The sequence below is a fragment of the Idiotropiscis lumnitzeri genome, chromosome 8, assembly GCF_059441095.1.
Source record: "Idiotropiscis lumnitzeri isolate Australia: NSW breed Sydney's pygmy pipehorse chromosome 8, RoL_Ilum_1.0, whole genome shotgun sequence".
Lineage (NCBI taxonomy): Eukaryota > Metazoa > Chordata > Actinopteri > Syngnathiformes > Syngnathidae > Idiotropiscis > Idiotropiscis lumnitzeri.
Window position 1 is genome coordinate 7,767,426 of NC_142398.1, and position 23,349 is coordinate 7,790,774.

A 23,349-nucleotide genomic window follows, 5' to 3' on the forward strand; every position below is an offset into this window, starting at 1 on the left:
CATGCAAACGCCGCATACAGGACGGCCGAATGGCAAAGGAAGTGATGCCTTTGATAGAATTTTAAGGGTAATTAATTAATGTAATATTACCTTCATCACATTAAATTGGGTGTTCCTCATGGCTCTGTCTTTCGCCCACCAAAATGTCACTAACTGAAAATAATTCATATCAAAGTTTTTTTCCCGAACATTTTCGCAGTATTTGAAAATGTCTCACCGCAAGCTTTCAGTTAAGACTCAATTGTAAGTACCAAATAACTCCATGGGCTGCTATGCTTTATTTTACTGCTTTGCAAATGAAAATAAAGCAATGATTACCTTCTTACATACAACTGAAACCCTTCATGATATGCTGCTAGATTAAGAAAACCTTTAAATTAATTTTTATTGGACTTTAATGAATAAGTTAAGATAATTAAAAACTAAATAAATAAATACATCTCTAAAAATTGTTTTTAATACAATCTAGCAAGAATACACGGGAGTTGAAAAAAAAAAGCACTACAGAAATATTACAACATAAAAAAACAGGCCAGAGCCCAGAATGCACGATCAAGCTCTAATTGGTGATTTAGTACCCAAAAGGCGTCTGAATTCATCAAATCATTTGCATCCATTTATTTAGCGGAGGAACATACAATTAAAGGTTCATTAGGACGCTCTCTGGAGTACGCCTTTTCGGCCCTTCGTAGAACATTGAGAGTTGGATGGCGTCCAGAGTGAGCCGCTCTCCTTGCTTCCATGCAACAGACAAGACTTCCATGTTAATACAAGGTTGAACGTGCTTTTAGCAATTAGCTACTAAAAATGAAACACAAGGAACTAAATGAATATATGATCGGTCTTCATTAAAAAATGGCATCAGCACTAAAATTCCCACTCGAGAAAAACCTCAGAAATGGTTTAAGAGTATTTTTTTGGACAGACTGACCGGGAACTTTGTCACACCCCTAAATTGGGTGAAGTCTGCTTGACAGACACATCAGCCTGGCTACGTCATTAAAGGAAGCGCAAAAGAACTTCACCATGGTTTCCTGGCTAGCTCTGACGGCGGTCTGTGGTTTGAAATGAATGTAGAACATTTAAGGCAGCAAATATGCCGAACCGTTCAATACGTCTCATCAAATTCAGTCCTTAAAAATGGGAAAAAAATACAGAACTTTGAGTTTATTTAGAGATTATTACAAAAATCAATTGGCACTGAATTGGTGGAATGGTCCAAATCCACCTGTTGAGGGACGGCCATTTTGCCTCTTGCTGTCGACTGAAGATGACATCGCAGTTGCTCATGGCTCAGCTTGGAAATGTCACAAGACCATACTCAGAAAACAGTGAGCAGTAATCGGTCATTATTGTTAAAGTTTTAGTTTTTTTTCAGAAAACTTAGTTTAGTTTTAGCTAGTTTTGGTGTTAGTTTTTGCTATTAAAAAGAAGTGATCAACATTTAAGAAAAAAAGAAAGTATTGTGTAAAGTATTGTGCCGTGAAAATCCCAACATAATTATTTCAAAACATTTTGATAATACAGGGTACAGTTCACGATTTTAACAGTGCACAAACTTTGAATCACAATGAGTGCCATGCATACCGATTCTAAAGTTCAATGTAGGCATGCATGCATGCACCCTAATTATATAATTAACTTGGATGCCTTGTTTGCCAAGTTGCCAACTTCTAAGGTGGATTTATGGCTTCAATTAATGTTGAGAAATATTAAAACTGGTTGTACAGAGAACTAAAAAAGAAAGCACTTTTTAACAAGCGTTGTGTTTCGGGGTTAGATGATAAAAGTTGTGGAGCCATTCGAGCCAACGCAACACTCAAACTTTTCTCCGAGGAGTGACATAATTTGCTGGCCCTTTTTTATTGGCTGCTTCTTGATGATGTCGCTTCTATGCGACAAACATTAAGAGGACTACAACAACTCCAAGATGACTGTTCAAAACGTCCGTTCCCTGAATAGAAAAAGAAATGCTTTGACGACAAATGTGGGAGATGAGGAGAATCACAATACAGAAAAGATGAGAAATATCCTCCAGTTAAGTCTACATGTAAATACTGCCACAAAAAAGGCCACTGGGAAAAGTGCTGCAACAAGTCTGTCAATGAAACAGGCCAGAGACTGAACAGGCAGACCCGTCATCTTTCTACTTGCAGAGAAACAAGAACAGTGGACATTGCAGCTCAAAGTGGATTACACTCAGATGAAGTTCAAAATTGACACAGAAGAAGATGTGAGAGTACTAAGTGAGGATTCATTCCAAAAACTCTCCCCACCACCAGCCCCGATACCAGCTGAAACCTACTTGACAGCCCAGGAGTTGAGCTATCGTGTCTTGATCACGTTAACGCCACAGTTTGCTAAAAAGGAAAGAAATAACCATTGGAAGCAAATTTAGTGCATGGCCCTACTGCCCAACGCCGCGCACACCACCCTCTGTGTGCCCTTCCCAATGCTTGACAAAGTGCAAGTGGATGGAGAAAGCTGACATTATCCAAGCGGGGGACACAACCAACCAAATGGTCCTCAACAAAAACCAGAATATGTGTGGACCTGAAGAAGTTAAATGAGTCAGTCATACGAGAGAAGTACAACCTGCCCACCACAGATGAAATAATTCCCAAGTTGAGTGGAGCAGCTGCGTTCTCCTCACTGGATGATGCCAGTGGTTTTTGGCATATCCCACTGCATCCAGACAGCTGCAAGGTTTATAACACCTTTTGGCAGATACTGCATTAAAAATTATCTTTTGGGATTTCCAGCACACCTGAGATTTTCCAACGCAAAATGTTAGCAGCACTGCATGGGCTGGATGGCGTCAAAGTTTTCATGAATGACATTCTCGTCGATGGAACCACAAGGAAGCAACACGACGAGAGACTGGAGAAAGTCCTACAGCATTTTGAGTCAGTGGGCCTGAAACTCAACAAGGAAAAATGCCTCTTCAGACAGACATTGTTGACCAATCAGGGGTAAGGCTCAATCCAGAAAGGTTTGAAGCCATCTGCCAGATTGCACCACCAGAAAATGTTCAGGCGCTAAAGAGTTTGTGGCATGGTGAACTACCTCGGAAGGTATGTTCCTAACCTACCCACAATAGGTCAGCCACTTCATGATCTTCTGAGGGGCAAGAACACTTGGACTTGGAGTTACTCACAGCAGTCAGCATTTCAGAGCATCAAGGAAATGTTGACAACCGCACCAGTTCTCGCCTTCCATGATGTCACTAGATACACTGCTGTGTCAGCTGACATGAGAAGCAATGACCTGGGGTGGTACTCCTCAGGCGCCATGGTAAAGATTGGAAGCCAGTAGCCTACTGCTCCAGGTGTCTCACAGCAGCCAAAACACAGATCAAGAAGAAATACCTGGCCAGCGTATGGGCTTATGAGAAGTTTGATAAATACCCGTGTGGCTTGGATCAGTTTAGGCGAGAGACTGATCACAAACCCGTGGTTCGTAACCCTCAAGGTCATGTAATGGACAGAGCGGATATGCATGTAGTTGTGGTCTGCCCAGCAAAGATGGAGCGCATCAGAATAGCAACAGCAAGTGATTGCAGGAGGTTGCCAAATTCATTTGGTCAGGCTAGCCTGAGTATAGCAAGAAAGTTCCACTACTTGATGGAGACAATGCAAAAGTTCAAATGAGCTATGGACATTAAGGACTAACAAAGTGCAGAGACAGGGCCAAAGAATGTATAAATGTATCATGGCCTGGGCTCTCTGTGGAACTCAAGACCATTGAGGAGTCGTGTCAGACCTGTATGGAGATGAGACGAGGCCAAAACAAGGAACCCCTTATCCGCGCAGTGCTGCCCAATCGTCAATGGAAATGGATTGGTTTGATCTCTATGAACATGACAAAAAAGTGCTATCATACAGAGACTGAAAGCAACCTTTGCTAGATTTGGCATTCGGATGAGGTGGTGAGTGACAATGGACCTCAGTTTTCTAGCATGGAGTTCCGTCAGCTGGCTGAACAGCTTAACTTCACTCATGTCACATCCAGTCCTTACAATGGCCATGGGGAGCGGGAAGTGCAAATCGCAAAGCAAATTCTTGGGTAAAAGGATCAAGGCTTGGAAGTGGCTGGGAGAAATCCTGAGGAAGGCCGCCACACCAGGATCTTACCTTGTGAGTACTGCGTCGTAATAGACTCCATCCGAGACCAACTTCTCGACCAATAACGGCTGTCCAACCTGTCCCCGGTGAGTGTGAAAGAAATTAATTCTCATCTACAGGTGTCCCCACCCCAGAAAGACTCAAAACCATACCAGGTAAAGTCACTACCCCAACACACAGACACACGCCACGTCAGAATCTCACGAGATCTGGGCGTGTCAATAAGCCTGTCGTGAGACTTGACCTGGAGACATGGGGGCCCGGTTTTGCACCTAGGGTGCAAGGAAATGACTGCCAATGGCCTTTGGCGGGGGAGAACGAACAACAATTTAAAAAAAAAAAAAAACAGGGGATGTTGTGATGCGAATGTTCTTTGCATAATACATATTGAAAAGGAGTGTGATCCACTGATTTCAATTAAAAAGGCCCAAAGAATGTTTATTACGTGTTGAGAGAAGCAAATTAATATTTTGAGACAGTGTTCCTGATTATTTTGTGATGTTCAGTTAACAAGATTAACTTGGAAATGCGGAGATGTCACACATGCAAATATGTAGTAAGTGTTTCGCTGCGGTGTCATGACACCTTTTGCGGCAAAACGGTTTACGGCAGCAGAGTTTATTTCGCTCGGATGATATGCATGTCGCAACGAATAAAGAGAGTTCACGAAACTCGACTCATATCATTCTACAATTACCTGAGCAACTTTTCAGTGGATAGCAAGTGGCAAAATGGTCGCTTGCCCTCATATAGCTACAAATGGGTGGATTTTCTACGGCATAATTCAGATTTCACGTATCTAAAATCAAATATAATCATCAAATAGACCATGTTTAGACTAGTGGTGACATATAAAAGTATAGAAAATTTTGAGCTGACTTCCCCATTAAGGATGTTAAAATGATACTTAAAACACATAATAACAACTAATAATGCTCTTCAGATAGCCAGCTTGATCCTGAAAAGAATTATTCCTACTTCTGTGTATAATATTCATGTATGTATATTGCGCTGCACTTCCAAATGCATTCGTCATCATTTGAATATGCTAGATCACAGCATTTCAGTTCAAGACTCATCGTGTAAACTTGATTTTACGGCCCGTTGCGGGCATGTGACATTTGCGTAAAACAAGAGAGAAATCCTCCTCTCCTGGGGATCTTCAGTTAAACTCAAAGAATGCTCCGATGAAAAGCCATCGTTAATTAAAACCACTTACAGCGGAAACGAATAGTGAAAGAGAGGAAAAAGGGGAGCCGGGGGATTTTACCATGTTATCCAAATCTACCGGTGGATCAAAGTTTGTCGGGATTTTCAATGGTTATGTAACTTTTTTTTCTTTTTTTTTTTAAAGCCTATGAAATATTAGGACCTGAATACAGTAGCAAAGATCTCTCTTCCTGTCTGCTCGGAGCATGTAGGCCAACTCTTTTACTGACGTCCTGTCTGACACCGGGGCTAAGCTGGATGTCATTAGGACTTAAGGTGGCAGTGATCCTGTCAGCGTGGGTATGAGCCAAAGTACGAGCCTTGGACTTCGCCCCGCCCCCCGCCCCCAGCGCCCAAAATGGCTGCTAAAAAACAAAATCACCAACTTCCTGTTCAATTTTGGCCATGGGAACCGTAATGATTTTCGTTTGGCCTAGTATGGTAAACATGGCAGCCCAATCATAAGAAAAATGTTTCTAACTTTCCAGGAACATTTTTCACTGCAAATCTTCAAAATGATCATCAAAATGACCACCCACATTAGCCAAAGAAACAAAAAAAGCATAACATTTTAGTTTTGCGTATATGGTGCTTGCTTCTCATTTAGCTCCATTCCCTCATAGGAGTTTGTCAAAATACTGGCAAAAGCCCCGGAATTCAGCCAAAGCATGACTGCCTCAAATCAAAATGGACTTCCTGTTCAATTACAGGCATGGGTTCTTAAGACTTTTTGTGCGTCTTGTAATGACAGACATGTCTACCCAAATTTGTGTTCATGGTGACACTGGGCCAAACTTATTATAGTGAAGGCACTGTGTGTGTTCGTGTGCGTGTGTGTGTGCACGTGTATATACACAAGAGTTTATCTTAAAGTTCAGTGTTAAATTTACTCTGAGAATTTTACTCTCCAAATTTTACTCTCACATTTTACTCAGTTTACTAGGACCAAATACAATATTTTTAGAGTAAAATGTACTCTACAAAATGTATTGTGCCTCTAATATAGAAAACTAATAAAAATCAAACCAAAACAGAGCATTTTCAAAACATCTATCCATCCATCATCTGTACCGCTTCTCCTCACTAGGGTCGCGGGGGCTGCTGGAGCCTATCCCAGCTATCTTCGGGCAGTAGGCGGGGGACACCCTGTACTGGTTGCCAGCCAATCGCAGAGCACACATAGACAAACAACCATCCGCGCTCACACTCATACCTAGGGACAAAATAGAAGGTTCAATCGGCCTGCCATGCATGTTTGTGGAATGCTGGAGGAAACCGGAGTACCCGGAGGAAACCCACGCAGGCACGGGGAGAACATGCAAACTCCACACAGGATGGCCGGAGCCAGAATCAACCGGCGCAGTGTGAGGCCATCGTGCTAACCAGTTGTCCACCGTGCCGCAATTTTCAAAACATAACAATAATGAAAAAATCGCAATCACAACACTAAAACTAAGAACTAAAACTGAAATTAAATAACTAAATTCAAAACTACATAAAACTGATCTATACTTAAAATTTTAAAACTGTGTGCTATTGGTTGTTATTTTTCTGTTAACTTTCCAGGGGGTCTGACTGAGTGTGTATACTGACAGCAGTATACATCCACTGAAAATTGATGAACCAATTATTTTTACTTTATGGCACTTAAGCATTCTCATCATTTTGATTTCTATTTGAATTGTATTCCCACAGGTAATTCATTAATTGTGACTTATAAGATCATTTCTTCTTGCATGCTGGCTTTTCCGCCAGCAACATTTTTGAAGCCCAACTTTGCTGTCGTGCCTGCTGTTGCAGGAGCTTCCTTCAGCCTGTTCGCCTAGTTCCACAATATAATCCAGCCCCAAGCACTCGTAATTGTTTATTTCATCAGTCTGGCAACAAAAGCACGTCATAAATCATTCATAATTCATGATGCTGCCAACGCTTTGGCCCATTAAATCACATATTTTCCCAGCGTTAACGCCTCTTGCGCCGACAAAGCATTTGCTAAGAGGTAAACTCTGTGTTACAGTAGAACACACTGTACAGTATCGTGCATGTCAATGCTTTGAGGAGAATGATCCAGACTCCTTCATTTTCAGCCGGCTATTCACCAAGCACATGACTACAAAAAAAAACTTAAAAGACAACCTGTTGGAAATTCAGTCCAATAATTATCCATAAAAGGTGTAGGCAGTGAACTTACTTGGGCGGTAAAATTATTTAAAAAAAAAAAACAAACAAACATACAAGTCGCAGGATGCACTCAACTACAGTTAGAAGAATGAAATCAATCATTTTATGAGAATGAAGTCAAAATATGATGACAAAAAACGCATGATGTAAGAATGAAGTGGTAATGTTATGAAAAATAAGTTGTGACGCAACAGAGAAAAAAGTCAATGTTACAAGAATAAAGTTTGAGTTTCTAGTTGACTTAACTCAAATTATGAGGAAAAACAAGAATCAAGTATTAATATAAGAATAAAATTGTCATTTGACGTGAATACAGTTAGGATTTTTGAAATAAAAAAGTTGTGATTTGCAGGTTAAAAGTTTTAATGTGAAAATGAAGTCATAATTTTCACGAGAAAGACGTTATATTTTTATCATGTGATTAAAGTTATGAGAATAGAATTGCAAGGTTATGAGAATAAAATTTCAATATGGGAATCAATTGTAAATTAATGAAGTTGAAATATTTTGAGAAAATTCATGTGCTAGCCTATTTATTACTTATAAGAATTAGGTCGAAACTTGTAAAGTTGTAATATAAAGAACAAGTTTGGAATTTTACATGAACTCAGTCCAACGTTTAGGAGGAAAGTCATAATTTTTCTGAAAATATTTTAAATGATGTGAAATAATGTTGCCTGAGGAAAGTCCAAATTTCACAATAGAAAGTTTTTAGCTTAACGTTGTAATTTTAGGGAAGTAAGGTCAAAACATTAAGACAGAACAAGAGTTACAAGCGAATAATTTGGAACGTTATGAGAATTAAATTAAAATTGTATCTGAATTTTATAACAAAGAAAGTTGTAACAGGTAGTTAGTTACGTTGAGAAAAAGAAAAAGTTGAAATTGTGAAAATAGAATAGATGTTTTAATATAAGTCCAAATGTTACAAAAACCCATTTATTATAATTTATTTAAATAATGTTTGAATGAATTTTCAATAAAAAAAATTAAGTAGTAATTTTACACGGATTAAATAATGTTACGAGAAAAAGTTTTAACTTTTGCCTTTTTCATCTCAATAATGACAAGACATTTTTAATTTGCAAATAAAATACAGATTTTTGTGAATAAATTCAAAATATTATGACAAATGTTTTAATGTTACGAGAATAAAGTACTAATTTGGTCTATTATATGACTAACTTTGCGAATTTTTAATCTGAGAATAAATTAATTTTGAAAATGTTTCATCAAGTACGGTTGTATTGTTATGAGAGCGAAGTCGGAATTTGACATGAATAATGTCATATTTTGCCAATAAATAAATAACTGTCATAATTTTACACGATAATATACTGTATGAGAATCATCATGCAAAACGATTGCAGTGTCCATGAATACAACCATCCACAAGTTGGTCCGCGTAGATATAAAATCCAACCAACCTCTGTCAAAGCCTAAAGCCATTGCTCACCTGGCCATGCCGTCAACGATGCAGTTCTGACCCGGGTATCCGTCGCCCCGGGCCGAGAGCGAGCCTTGCGGCATGCCCGGACGTGATTTCCATGACTCCATTAACGCCGCCACTGGCGAAATTAGATTCAACAAGGGATTGGACTGGTCCCGGACGTCATGCCGCGCAAAGGACATTGTTCCCTGCGTGCCGATCTGGTAATGGAATGAGTGTCCGCTGGAATTAACTCCAACAATGGCCGACGTGGGCACGCAGTTGCTCTCCTGGTAGTATTCAGCGTCGCTGGACTCTTGCTTCACCCCTTTGGACAAGATGTCATTGGTGAACACGTCGGGGTCGTAGTTCCCATTGAGAGACACGGGAGGTCCTAAGATTCCGGAGAGACTGTATTCGTCTATGTTATTCCTCAGGGACAAGTAGGTGGTCTCGGACGCGGGGAACAGTCCAAGCGGCGGCGACTGTTCGCCGTAGGACTGAGGGTTCATGCACTCGTCGTTTTTGTGGGGTTCGTTCTTGATTTGTGTGATAAAGGGCACGCTGGAGGTGTTACATTTGGACCCCCCCAAGCACATGCTCCGAAAATCAGTCCCTGGCTCGTTCTTGATGTACTTTACCATACCCATCTGGTCCAAACCTACGTTGAACACCTCCCCGTCCACCATCTCCACCTTGGGGAACTCAAAGGGTTTGAAGTCCGGCTCGTCAGTCAGACCCGTCGTTTCGGGGCTACGGGTGTCACCCCGAGCCAAACCCAGTTCACCGGTCGGACTGGACGACAGGAAACCTCCGGAGGAAGGGTTCTGAGGGCTTCCGATGGCCATAGCCGGACTACAGGCTGGGGGCCGGACCGCGGTGGGGCTGGAGACTGATGACCTGACGCTGCAGGACGGCGGTGACCTCACGCTTGTCATACTCCTCGGGCTGGACATGGGGGACCTCATGAGAGGTGGCGAGCCCACAGTGCTGGACTCTACGGGGCTGCACGCCGACGGATTCCTGCGCCTGACTGCGGACAGCGCCGGATGGCTTACGGGTGAGCACGCTGGGCCGAAACCCACCGGGGGGCTGGTGGTGGTGGACGACACCATGTTGTTACCGCCCCCGGGGCTGGAAGTTTGAGGGCTGCCGGACAGCGACGAGGCTAGCATGGAAGCGGAGCTCACCGGCGTGCTAACGGTGCCGTCTCCGCTGCTAGGCTGCGGGAACGCAAACCCTTTCAGCTTGGGGCTCTTGGCCGAGCCACACTGGTTTTCCTCCAGAGGCCGCACGCATACGTGGTACTGCATTTTCCCAGGGCTGGCCGAGCCCCCGTGTTGGCCCAAGGCAAAGTCCGGCTCCCTGGCAGCATTCATGTAAAGCCCCATGGACTCAGCCACGGTTTTGGAAAGCTCCTTGGAGTCCATTTCTGGCTTGGGACCTTGGAGGGAGCTGTTGCTGATGTGCGGCAGGCCAAAGTGCTGGTTCAGCCCAGGACGAAGCAGCGGCTGCTCTGGCTTCTTGCCGCCGCCCTCTTTGGGGTCGGTGACATTGGCAATGTCTATCAGGACATCACCTTCGCCCAGGCTGGCGTCCTCGGGGGCACAGCAGAACTCCATGGTACTGGGGATCTGAGACCACCTGTTCTCTGTATCGCTCCCCTCAAAGAGACTTTGGTATCTTTTGGTCTCCATCGCTGGCTCATGGAGTCACCTTGCAAAAAAAAAAAGAAAAAAAGTGGACAAGAAAAAAGTTAGATCAATTTCAACCATGAGAATTTATTCTACCGATCACAGCAAGCGATTCAATTAATGATGACTGTGCCTGTTGCTGTCCCTCATATCTTTTGAGTTTTAATAATTAACCGAATAAAGTCTTTTTTTTTTTTTACTAAATTTTACAAGAGGAAAAAAGCTGATTTGTTTTTCTTGTTTTAATAAGGAAACAGAACTATCACAAGATGGCAATCAGAATAATGATTAATATTGCGTTTGTGGAATATGAATTAGAAAAATCCACCCATTGTAATCCAGTGTCAAAGGGCTCAGCAAGCCAATGTTAACTGTGATGTAATTTTCAGTCGACACCAAATGGATAAAAAATTGGTGGATTTTGCTGTTTAATTCATAATCCACAAATGCAATATTAATCAGACTGTTTAGAATAGCATTGGTGCAAAAATGCAAAAAACGTATTAAAGAACATTTATGGTTTCACTTCTTGAATAAATTCCAATATTACGAGAACAAAGTTGTGATATTACATGAAAAAGTCGTTATGTTACAACATAACATTTTAATAGTTTGACATAACGCGATATATTAAAGAATTTTTAAGATAAAGTTTTGAACAGATGTGCTTTTGCTTGCAATTGTACAATTGCAATTCATAATATTACACGAAAACTAATCTGGATCATTTAACAGTAAATAAAGTCACAATATATGACAAAAAAAGATTTGAAGGTTTTTTTGGAAATGTAATGGGAATAAAGTCATACTGTAAATTTAGTGATTAAAGTACAATGACTACAATGTAAGGTCTTGAAGAAAATCTTGAATTGTAACAAAAATAAAGTCAGTAATTTAACATTAGATTGACTGACATTTGACATTTCGAGAGAAAGTCGTAAATTCACAGGAGATTGTTTTTAATTCTTTACATGAGAAGGGCAGAATTTTAAGGGAATGTAATTATAGGGAATAAAATAAATAAAGAATAATAAAATGAATACAATTGTAATTATATAAGACACTGTTTTAATGTGAGAATAAAGTCAGAATTTCACAAGGTTACATTTTGAGATCAGAGTAGAGATGAAATATTGCAAAAATGAAGTAGTAATTTTATGAGAATGAGAGGAAAAAGTTTGAAGAGTGAAGATTAAAAAAGTCAGGTAACATTTTAACATGAAAAAAAACAATTTTATGTGACTAAGGATGCAATAATCATAATGGTATGGTAATAAGAAAAAAAGTTTAAATGTTACTAGATGACTCCTCAATTTATTACATTTTATTTATGTTGCAGGATTGTTTGAATGTTCTGAACTTCTGTTTATACCCCAGCTAATGTTGCACTTCTAGCTCATTGAAACGTAACCAAAAGCGCGTCTGGTGGTCACATCCAAGTACTGCAACCTCCATTACTTAAATACGTACACTATTACTCAATTCCAAACAGCAATTAATGAATTGATAATCAGTTTTCATGCCTAGAATGGAGCGCCGACAATCATCCTTGATTTTTAGCTTTGAACTTTTTTTTCTTATTATTCTTATTATGAATATAAATACACGTTTCATTGTTTGCATTTTGCAGGATCATAAACAGCTTGACAGGTGGTCGGTGCCTTGTAAGAGTTAACGAATCGACGTGACGTCTCCTCGACAACGTTAAAAGCCAGTCCCATGCCTCGCTCCTATTGGACGAGTGCAACCAAAGGTCACGCGCCGATTGGCTCCTCGAGCCTGTCAATCAAAAAGTTGCAAGCCTCGACGGCCACAACCGTGCTGCGACACAAAGTTGGAACGGTTTGTTTTGGTTCCGAAAAGACGATATACGCACGTTTTATTGGAGGAAAAGCTTAATATAACCAAAGTGTGATTTTCATATTATTAAGGACGTGGTTTAAAGCCGTCGCGGCACGTACATGAAGCGAACACACCCCCTTTTAAAATTATTTAAAGAACGCCACGAGCTGCATGTTTTTGTTTGCATAAATACTGTAAATGTCATTTTTATTACATCGTAGTGGTCATTACGAACGGAATTATTTGGGTCGCACTAGATGCCAAACATGCGCAAAATCGTTCATGGAAATAAAAAAAAAAGAATTGACATTAAATTGCAGCCGACTATTATTGTTGATGTTTTATACAAAATGCCTAACGCCAATAAAAACAAAACAAAAAGTTATTGGACATCTGTAAGCTTCTCCACGCATGCACTAAACATGAAAAAAAATCGTTGTTATTTTATTGGGTGTTTCGCTTACCTTAAAGACGACATTCGGTGACTGCTTGTCAGGTGTTTGCATCCAGAGGAGCGACAAGAAAAGCAAATAGAAAGAAGTCGCAATAAACGTCATAAATAGGAGTTGCCAAAGAGAGTCTGGTGCATAGTTGCGCCAGTTTTTCCCACCGCACAGCTCGGCTTAGTAACAATAGTAATAATTGTTGATAATAATAAGAAATCCTCAGCGAGCTTTGCAGCAAAAGCGCAAGCGGGATCGGACGGCGTACCGCTCGGCGTCCTGCTTTGCTCGCTCGCTCGCTGGAGTGGAAGTGGAAGAAGGAGGAGAAGAGGTGCGGAGTGGGTGAGCGAGAGAGAGAGAAAGCGAGCGAGCTAGCGAGAGAGAGGGGGGGGGTAGTTAGAACGGAGATAGTGGGCCGGTGGGTGTCCCGCGCATTTTCTGTACTGTCCGTCTCACTCAAAAATGAAAGGAAAAAAGAATGATCAAAATTAGACCTGCGTGAGCGTGCACTTGCCCGTGCGTGCGTGCGCGTGTATGTTCGTGTAAGTGTGTGCGCGTGTGTGCGCCCGCGCGCGCCTGCAGCGTATAGGTGGGTCGGTTGTCAGGCAGAATTGAGGGCATCATCGGCGTTAAAGTCACTTTGGTTTTTATTTCAGATCGTTGCCCTTCATTTACGATATGTACAAACTCCTCCGGAGAGTCACTTTGCAACACGAGTCTCCACCAGGTGGCGCACTATTTCAGCACAGCTGGCTTTTGCAACGAATGCCAGTTTAATTAGTACGGACTATTCCTTCACCATGGCCCAGAGTCACAAATATAAGAATGTTGCCTTAATATGAATAATGTGCATAGTTTACAATGATAAAATTAAGGAAATTGCATGTGTATAGGCCTTGTCGTACAAAATGCAAGTGAATCTACTAGAGATGGACGTCGAGATATAGACAGACAGATCGACAGACAGACAGGTGAACTAGAGCGTGCTAACTTTCAGACGATCTCCCTCCCTCGTCGACTCTTCAGCGCAAGATGTCTTGTAGGAAGCAGTCATGAATTTGCAATGTCACGAGGGCGGGGTGGGGGCGGAGCAGAGGGTAGTATTTGGAATGTACATTCGAGTACTGTTACAACAAATGGAGCAACATTGCTACTTACTGTAATGTTTTTTCCAACCTTTCTTTTCTGATTAATTCAACAGAAGGGAAGTCTATGCATCCATTTTCTGTGCATTTGAGTTGTGAGCTGGAGCCTGTCCCAGCTGACTTTATGTGAGAGATGCGGTACACCCACGACTGGTGGCCAGGGCACATACTGTGTAGATAAGCAAGCATTCACATTCACATGCATACCTATACAGTCGTGGAGTACTGTAGAAGCAGTAAATACCTCGCATGACATCACACCTGACTTATGTGGAACATTTCTTACATTCTCCAACTCAGTGCCTTCCCAAGACTGTTATTATCATTACCCGTCCTTATTGTTGATTAATCTAATTTTAGCTCACTGTTTATGTTGTAAGGTAGGGGTTACCTTGCAATTTGTTTCGACCTAGCGAAGGTTTGGGGTGGTCAGAGACAGCGCCACGGTCGTCATTTGAATTGGAATGGGAGAAGCTAGCTGTTATGACCTAGTAAATACTAAAACCAAGATGCACCTGACAAGCCAACTGATTGACTGCCCATGACCAAAACAGGAATGAAAAAATGGACAAAATGGTTCGATAGAACTTTCCTGGCAGGGAGATTGGCACCCCTAAATCTCTGACCCTAGAGTTGGCCCCTGTCCGTAACCACAGATTTTAATATTAAATCAACACTCTCTTCTGAATAGATAAGAAAGATAGATCGATATTAGGCAAAACAGTCTGCCATAAACAGCTGTAAACAAATATCAAACAAGAAGTCCATAGTTGTGCGTTGACACAGATTCCAGTCACCTTAAGCTGCCCCACTACAAGATTGTCACGGCCCATCTAAATGCTCAATGAAATGCGTCGGCTGGCCTCCGCCGTACTATGCGTGCGCCACCTGGGGTTTGTACACACACCCCGCCACACGGGCTACGGGCTGGTTAATGGAATAACATGTTTACCCCGCCGGAGACATACATACATATTCAGTGGGAACACGGGCTTTATAGTTTGCTGCCAGACTCTGGATCAGACCATTAACATGCGGGGAATTATTACTAAATAATACGTTCGACGTAACTGTGTCAAGTCGATTAGAAATTGATATTTCAGCTTGTAAACATGGTGGGTTCTGTCGCGCGTGTTTTAGATGCTAAAGTGTTGAAAATTTTAAAAAGATGAATGCTACAAAATACAAATTTACATGTTGATTCCTGACAGGAAATTGACATACTCCAGTTTTCTCTTTGGTTACCACAAAATCAGTGGCTGAGGTTCGTCACTCGTGAAATCTTACGGCCAAGCATGCTGTGAGTGTTCAGTGGAGGCTTGCACAGTTCAACTGATCCCGCTCGGATCCTGCCCCAATTGATTGGCGCCTGTTATAATGGAAAAAGAACAGAGGCCAGGCCAAGCGAGGCCAGTGTGGTGCAGTGTAACTGTGAACCTGTAATGGAAAAGCGACCTATGTGCCACCAGATGGTGCAAAACAGAAAATAGGCAAGCTTTTCAGCAAATAACTGAGGCCAGGTTCTAAAAGAAAATTTGGGAAAAAATGAATTTGAGAATGCCAAAGCACAAATATTTTCTGACTCTCTCCAGGTGGTGCTATTATGCGCATGTTAGTGGGGGGGTCAAATCCAAGAAACCTACACTGAAAAAAACGGTTTGTTGAATTGAATTTATTCCATTCTATTCAGATACATTTTTAAGTAGATGTAGAGGTATAGTCTGGATCCAGATGATTTTACCTCTTACAATCCCTTGACAAAACAAAATTGAGTAAATTCAACAAAAACTTTTTTGTTTGCCGCTTTCAAATTTTGAATGGAGTTTTCCGTTTTTATTCATCCCCCACAACCTCCACCACCCCCCCCCCCCCATCCCAAAAGGCAATATAGTAAGCAATTACATTACAGTCATCCTTCCTGACCAAGTTACATTTGTCACAGTAATTATGCCACACTTGGCTGCACTTTGTCGCCGTGGTCTCACCTCATCTATTCGTAATCGTGAACTAATGTTACTCGCGCAGCTGGATGAACTGCGAGCGCTTTCCAGTGCAGCGTCGGGTGTATAAATAGACCGAAAGACCCACAAGACACTTTCTGCAGACGTAAAGCCTCGTTACGCATGAAATAGTTCATTATTTCCCATCCGGCTCCCCGAAGTCCAAATAGATAAACAAACAACGTCCTGCTAATTATCAAGCATTTTTTTTTTTACCTTCCTCGTTTGCGCCACCTTGTGTGTGATCAGAAGCTGACAAATGGGTATTTTTGTGCACTTCTTAGTTTCGTCGGCTGCTGAACACCCAGAGGAGGGGGTAAGGGGGGGTGAAATGTGACGCCTGTGTCATGATTAATTTCGCAAGTGAACAGGCTCTGCGATGTCAGTGGTAATTAGGCATCACCTATTGCATAACACACCATGTGTCACTGTGTGTGTGCGCGAGAGAGGCAGCGTGTGTATGAAGAGCCAAAGAAGTAAAAATATGGTACACAAAACACATGACAACCGTTGGCCCTTCTGATCGCAAGACGTTTGATAGAAATTGGATCTTGGGGAGTCAGCTTATTAGAGTTTTCTGATTAATGACAAATCTTAAGCGTTGCTGAAAACCTCAGAATCCAAATCACCTTTATTGGCCAAGTGTGTAAAACACACAAGGAATTTGTCTCTGGCAGTATGAAGTACATTAGTATGACAGTAACATAACGTAAGGGTACCTTGGTGCAGTAGGACCAACCAATGACAGCTGTGCAACAATTTGAAGAGTCATAAGAGCAGAGATAAACTGATCAATAGTATGATGGTTGTGCAGATGTTGCAGAAAATTGTTGCACCATTTTTTAAGTGACCAGAAGCAGTATGTGTAATGCAACGTTGGGTGTGCAATTATGCCGAAAGTCCTTGGGCGCTTCAAGGTGTCATTGCTGCAAATTGAACGACAATTGTTCAATGGTATATGTAGAAAGCTGAAGCAACGACGATCCATGTGTTAATAATTCCCCACAGGGGTGTGCAATGTCGGCAAACATTTGCATTGTGCCACTATAGTGCCGACACATTGTGGAAAAAGACACGTTTGCAATTTCGCATCACCAATCATGTGGTTCAAATTTGGTAGGACAAAATCGGACAAAATCTGCGGGAGCAGTCCACCTTGGATGGTCGTCTGGAAATAGTCTATATGACCTGAAAATGGCCACTTCAAACCAAAACGGCAGACTTCCTGTGTGTATTGGGGCTCGGGTTCTTGAGGCTTTTTGTGGGTCGTCTTGTGGTAGACGTGCCTACCAAATTCGCTAAGTGAGAGTGGCTTCAGGTGCTGAATTTTTAATATTTTGTGGAGCTTTCTTTGCAAAAAATGAGAAGAATATATTCAGCTCAAAACTCTCAGAGTAAATTTGACAATGAATATTTTACTCTCAAATTTTATTTTTTCTATGACATTTACCCTGTTTGTTGCTATGGGAAGAAAAATCCAACATTAGAACAAAAACAAAAATTAAACCATTATACATTAGGGTTGATGGCAGATGTCTACTGCATTCTAGGAGTGTCTGCTTTATATAATTTCTCCCATTTCAGGAAAGAATGAGTCCCCAGTCCAGCTTCCTGAATCGTTTATTAGTCCTGCCTATCATGGTTTTTTTTTTAAGTTTCATGCTTAGTGGATCTACAAATGACCTCAAAGGCAAAATCTCATTGTCTTGCTGCAACATTTCACCATCTTAGACGCATCTAATTTTCAGCAGTGACCCGCAGCGGACCTGGCAAGCTGCAATACCCACCACAAAAACTTTCAAACTTTAAACCCGCCGACTTAACCACAAGAGCATTTATTAATCCGTCTAAAACAAACAATGGCCCCCGTATCAGTGAAATTAACGCAGATTGGGATTTGATGCGCGTCGCAGCCAGATGGCCTAGCTTGCTTGCTCGCTCGCTCGCTCGCTCGCTCGCCCAGGGTGGCAGCTGAGGACGAGAGCACTTCCAGAGCGGATTTCAGAGAATCTAGGCCAGCGAGAGCGGCCCGCCAGTGCTGTCATGTTGTAGCGCACACTTCCTATTTGAGGAGGACGCTGCAACTTGTGTTGTGTGTGTCATGTGTGTGGAGTGTTGCAAACAAGCTTGTGGGAAAGATCAATTCCAGCTTTCGTTTTTTTTTTTTTTTTCTATAATCACATTTGCTGCGACTAAATGTGCAGAGTTTAGTCGGAAAGCGTACAAAAAGTGAGCACATGCTTTTTTTTTTTTTTCAACAGCAGAGCATCTGTTCCACCACAAAACTTTGGTGTGAGGCTGTGAGCACAAAACCACTTCACAACCCACAAAAAAATAAATAAAATAAATGATTAAATAGAATAGCACTCATGACTGAAAGTACTCCCCCCCAAAACCCGTAGTTTTGCATTTTATTTTATTTGCGATGTTTCAGTAATCAGCAGCATGACAACAATGAGGCAGCAGATTTCAGATCGCAATATTCAACACACAAAAAAGACGTGCAATGAGTTTTATATGGAATTAGATGCTTTTTTTTTTTTTTTTTTTTTACACTTTGACCAATCACATACAACCTTAATCCTAAAGGCCTCTACACACCAATCTAACGTCAGCCGTCAGAGAGTTGGTAGACGCCGTCTATTTGGTGTAACGCACAATGTCGTAACGTCGAAGCCGTTGTTGGGGTGTCTGGTGGGGCGTGCTCGGCCGATTCACCATGGAGAATCGGTTCGGGCTGTCTCGACAAAGGATCACTGTGATTGGCTGTCAGCTAGCGAATTGGAAGTGCAAGAACTGGAAGTGACGAAAGCGGGAAAACCGGTGAAAATGTAAGTTATTTCTCAAGAACTAAGTGAACTTTGCTCAATTTTCACATCGCCTCTCTGGACATAATGGCTGCCCGGACATGAGCGCGTGAAGGTGAATGAATCACTCTCATTCACAAAAGACCCCCGTTATTGCACAACCCCGCATTGACTATCGCCGCCGTTGGCATGGAGGGTTACTATTTCCCACGCATGCGCAAAATATCCGTAGTAGTTGGCGCCTTAGACGGCCTTTGCATTGTTTTATTTTCCGGCCACAATGGCTAATATTGGATTGGCAAGTAGAGGCCTGAAAGGACTGTGATTTTCACCCACACAATTCTTGTCGTGTGATTTTAATTGCTGTCTGAGTTGCAATTGTTGTCTTGTCTTTGGGTCGCTTTAAGATGCCCACTGATGTCATTAATAGTTTGTTTTCCTCCTCCCAAATGTTTTTTTTTTCAAGGCGCATGTGTTCGGGAGAAAGACGTTAGGAATGGAGATTAACATATTTTACGGGAAATTACGCGATGTTAGTGTTTGTGTGTTTAAATCAGGCACTCTTTGCACTTTTCAACCAAAACAACATTCAGGCTGGCCACATTCTCTGCCGCATTTCATCCACAGCTGGCAACATGTCGCTGGTTTGGTTACTCTGGCATGATCACTAGTGAGTAAACTGGAGCTAATGTGAATTTATATCTGCAATCGTTAGCACAGCAGATTTTTTTTTTTCTTTTACTAGAGTTAAAATTTGAGTTAGCTGGCGACAATTCGCTGTTGCACTTCGAGAGGAGGGAGGTGGGGTGGAATGTCCGGGAAATCATCAAACTACCCAACTGAAAAGGAAATTCAAGAGCTTCTGTGCAAGGAAAACAGTGATGAAGATGTTCATCATGTGGACACAGAAGTGAGGTATGATAGTGACAGTGATAAAAACTACATAACACAACCGAATAGCGATGAGGGTGACAGTGATGGCATTCAGCCGAGCACTTCAAGTCAAAAGAGAAAAAAAAAATGTGGTTGTCCGACCGCCTGCCAGACAAATGGTAACCTCACGAACTGCTGCTTCTACATCAACTGCCCATCTTGCCCATAAAGTAAGTTCAAGTTGGCCCAGAATTTGTAATCCTTAATTAGTAGAATTATAAATAAATAAAGAATTGTAAATATAAATCATCCAACTGTATATATATATATATATATATATATATTTATATTTATATCTATATACAGTTGGATGATATATATATATATATATATATATATATATATATATATATATATATCGGACTTTTTCTATTATTTAAATGAGCCAGTTATTTTTTTGAAGCCTGGACTATGAGTGAAAGCCAGGCAGATTTTTTTTTTTTTTTTACTAGTTGCTTTTTATTTAAAAAGAATCATGAGAGGGCTCTGAAAACTTGTTAAGTGGGCAGCAATGAATAGCCGCTTGTTTTGTCATCATGGCAACAAAAATGTACACTGTATTTGCGTAGAACAGAACCCCCCCTCTTTTGTGTGCGCGTGAGTACATATTTTGATTAAAGACAAGCAGGAAGTTTTCATTTAGTCACAAACTTTTTTTTAAACAGTGGGGATATAAATAATTGAAAAAAATCTGTTAAAAATGTCAAATCAGCATTCTTGCTACTATAGCGACTCAGTATAACTCGAAACGCCAACATAAATCGGAGAGTGTAAACTCAGTAAAACGTAAGCGGAACTCCAGCGCAGGTGCGAAACAAAATTGCTCGCTTTGCAAATGCCGCGTAGACATTGCTATGCAACTTTTTCATTTTTCTTTTTCACTTAGTGACTCATTATTCAGATGCCGAGAGTCCATCTGGAAAGCGGCGAGGTTTGGCCGCCTTCCTGGCATTGCCGTCGAGAGAAAAGTGTGCGAAATTGCGAGGACTCACGACGCTTCGGCAAAAAGGTGTCAATTTGTCTGCCTTGGATGACCATTTTCTTCGCCGCAGCCGCTTTCCTTTTTTTTTTTTTTTTTACACCAACGAGGAAGGGTTAAAGAAAACTTTTAGCAGGTCGGGAACACTTTGGGGAGTTGTTTTTATCGGAATGTGAGAGCAGGGGAGGAAGACGGGCAGGATGTCAGATGGCACTGAAAATATGGAGTCTTTTCAGCTGTCTGTCATCTTCGAATATGATATGACAGGAACCAAGAGAATATTTCCGTTGTATTCCTTCTAAAGCTTTGACACTACAAAATGTAACTCATTTTTTAAAACTGAAACAACAATTAATCTGGACTGGTCCTTTAACATAACAGTCAGTAAATATGTGAATTTTCCCAAAGGGCCAGTGTATTTCCAGGCCAGATCTGGCAATCACGCCAGCTAGCAGCCATCCGTCCTCCAATGCCAGTACCCCTGGTCGACATTGACATTTCGCCATGTGAAGGTCCACGACCTCTCCAACCTCCCCCGACAATTTTTCAACGCATGACTGACCCATGGTGATATAAAAATAAAAAATAAATTAAAAAAAAATAAAAAAGATAATTAGTCAAATCTGGGGGGAAAAGAAGACTCTGTGAAGATGCAAATCTGCAGGTGCCGAACTGTGAGTATGTGGCGTCGACATTATTGTTTTTAGTATCGGCTGTAATTTTACTTTCGACCACTGGGGGAAGGCACACTATTGTTAAACGGTATCAATTCCAAGTAGAAGTGATTTTCAAATTCGTCATAAATTTGGGGGAGGGATTGGGATTTGTTTACTGCATGACGATGGGAAGTGATGAGGGTTACTGCATTCCCCATTGAAATGAATTGAAATCGTATTATTACATGTTTTTTTCTCAAACTATAGGAAAACATTTTTTTGTCAAACATTTGCAATAATATGGTCCCTGCACCACCACAAGTCTATACACGATATTCTGGTTAATATTATGGTTGTGGAAGAACAATTAAGCAGATTAATACATCCATTTCAGTGGGTCTTCATTTCGGACACAAAGCTGACGTGAGCATCACAGGACCTCAGGAGCTTTACTGAAACTATGGTGGACTATCCACATCCGAAAAAAAAAAATCTCTGCCATTCCTCACAAGCCATCAACTGCAAATAAGACGCAGAATTAGTAACATCTTCTTCTGGTCTGGTAAGCTTATCACTCTATTTTGATGTTTAATTGATAGTGCATTCCAAACAGTAAAACTTCAAACTGACTGCATGAATGTTGCACTTTCGTCCATGACAATTATGTCATGCTTCAAGTGTAGCAGCCGTGGCCAATGTCGGTTGGTTTACAAAGATAATACTGGCTCGACACGAGCCCTGCTGTGCTGTCCAAGTTTGGACACTTGTAAGTTAATATATTAGAGTATGATGTCATCCTTGTGTTTGTCTTACCACGCTGTTTCTGCAATCTGGAGCTCAGACAACAGCTTGATTACTCCTTATAGAGCACTGCAGAGCAAACCCAAAAAATTGTCAAAAGCGACTGAGCTTACGGCCATTTCTTCTTCTTTTTTGTGCTTTTGTCTTTTGCTCAAAAGGCCTGGAAAATACTTGCGACGCGTCGTCAAGCAAATGCTTTAAAACGCATGCGTTCAGCCTCCAACAACACATTCATATAAATTACAAACTGGCAAAGTTGTTGATGGAAGTGCGCACTGAACGCCAACAGTGTGTGTGTGTGTCAGTGTCAGTGGGGGTGTGCGTGTGTGTGTGTGTGTGTGAATGGCCCGGAGTGCCAGACAGCACCTTCTGTTTGGATCGATGGCCATCAGCATGCACCCCCCCCTCCCAAAACCACCCCCGCCTCCCTCCTTTACACCAGTTCTGCTGTAACCCACAAGGCTGGAGGAGGAGGAATCTGCTCTTGCAAAACAACTTATTCTTTCTTTACGCTACTCATTATCTTCGCGTTTGGATGCTGGCGGCATGTCGTAGGGGTTTGAGATTGAAACTAAGTGAAAATAAAACACGGCAAGTAAATGGCTTGAAATGGCCATTGTAGCAGAACAAGTAAAACAGTATCTGTGTCTTAATTAGCAAGATTGAGCTACTACTAAAGATTTGTTTCAATAAAAACAAGTTTTTTTTAGGGTTTGTGGTGTTTTGTTAGATTTTGGAATTTCAGTCCTCCTTATAATGTCACAAACAGAAACAATACAGAACAAGAAGCAACTCACTTAAGGACTAAAAGAGCAATTTTCAAAGCATGGGTTGACTTTAAAGTGTCGCAGAAGCCTACTAGAAAAAATATATTTTGCAGCTAAACATTTCAGGCAAATTTAATTGAGAAAAATATTAAATGTGAATATATTTTGGCGGTCGTTAGTGTGATGCACTTCATTTGGCCTCTGTCGCTTCAAGCAACATTGATGATTATTTTTTTTCCAAATTGTTGATGACAAATGTATTAAAAATAGTTTAAATTGCAAAAAAAGAAAATATTAAAATGATTTAATTACAGCACTAAATAAAAGGAAAGGAAAAAA

General features: G+C 41.2%; 1 protein-coding gene across 1 annotated transcript in view; it reads right to left on the reverse strand.

Moving 5' to 3' along the window:
• nr3c2 (nuclear receptor subfamily 3, group C, member 2) overlaps positions 1–13,274 on the reverse strand; it is an 80,351-nt gene extending 67,077 nt beyond the window's left edge. The window contains exons 1-2 of the mRNA XM_088303751.1: positions 12,944–13,274; positions 8,971–10,659 (exon numbers count right to left, since the gene is read on the reverse strand). Coding sequence (XP_088159877.1) covers positions 8,971–10,640 — 1,670 coding nt within the window. The 5' untranslated portion in view covers positions 10,641–10,659; positions 12,944–13,274. The remainder of the gene's footprint in view (positions 1–8,970; positions 10,660–12,943) is intronic.
• Positions 13,275–23,349: the final 10,075 nt, after the last annotated feature.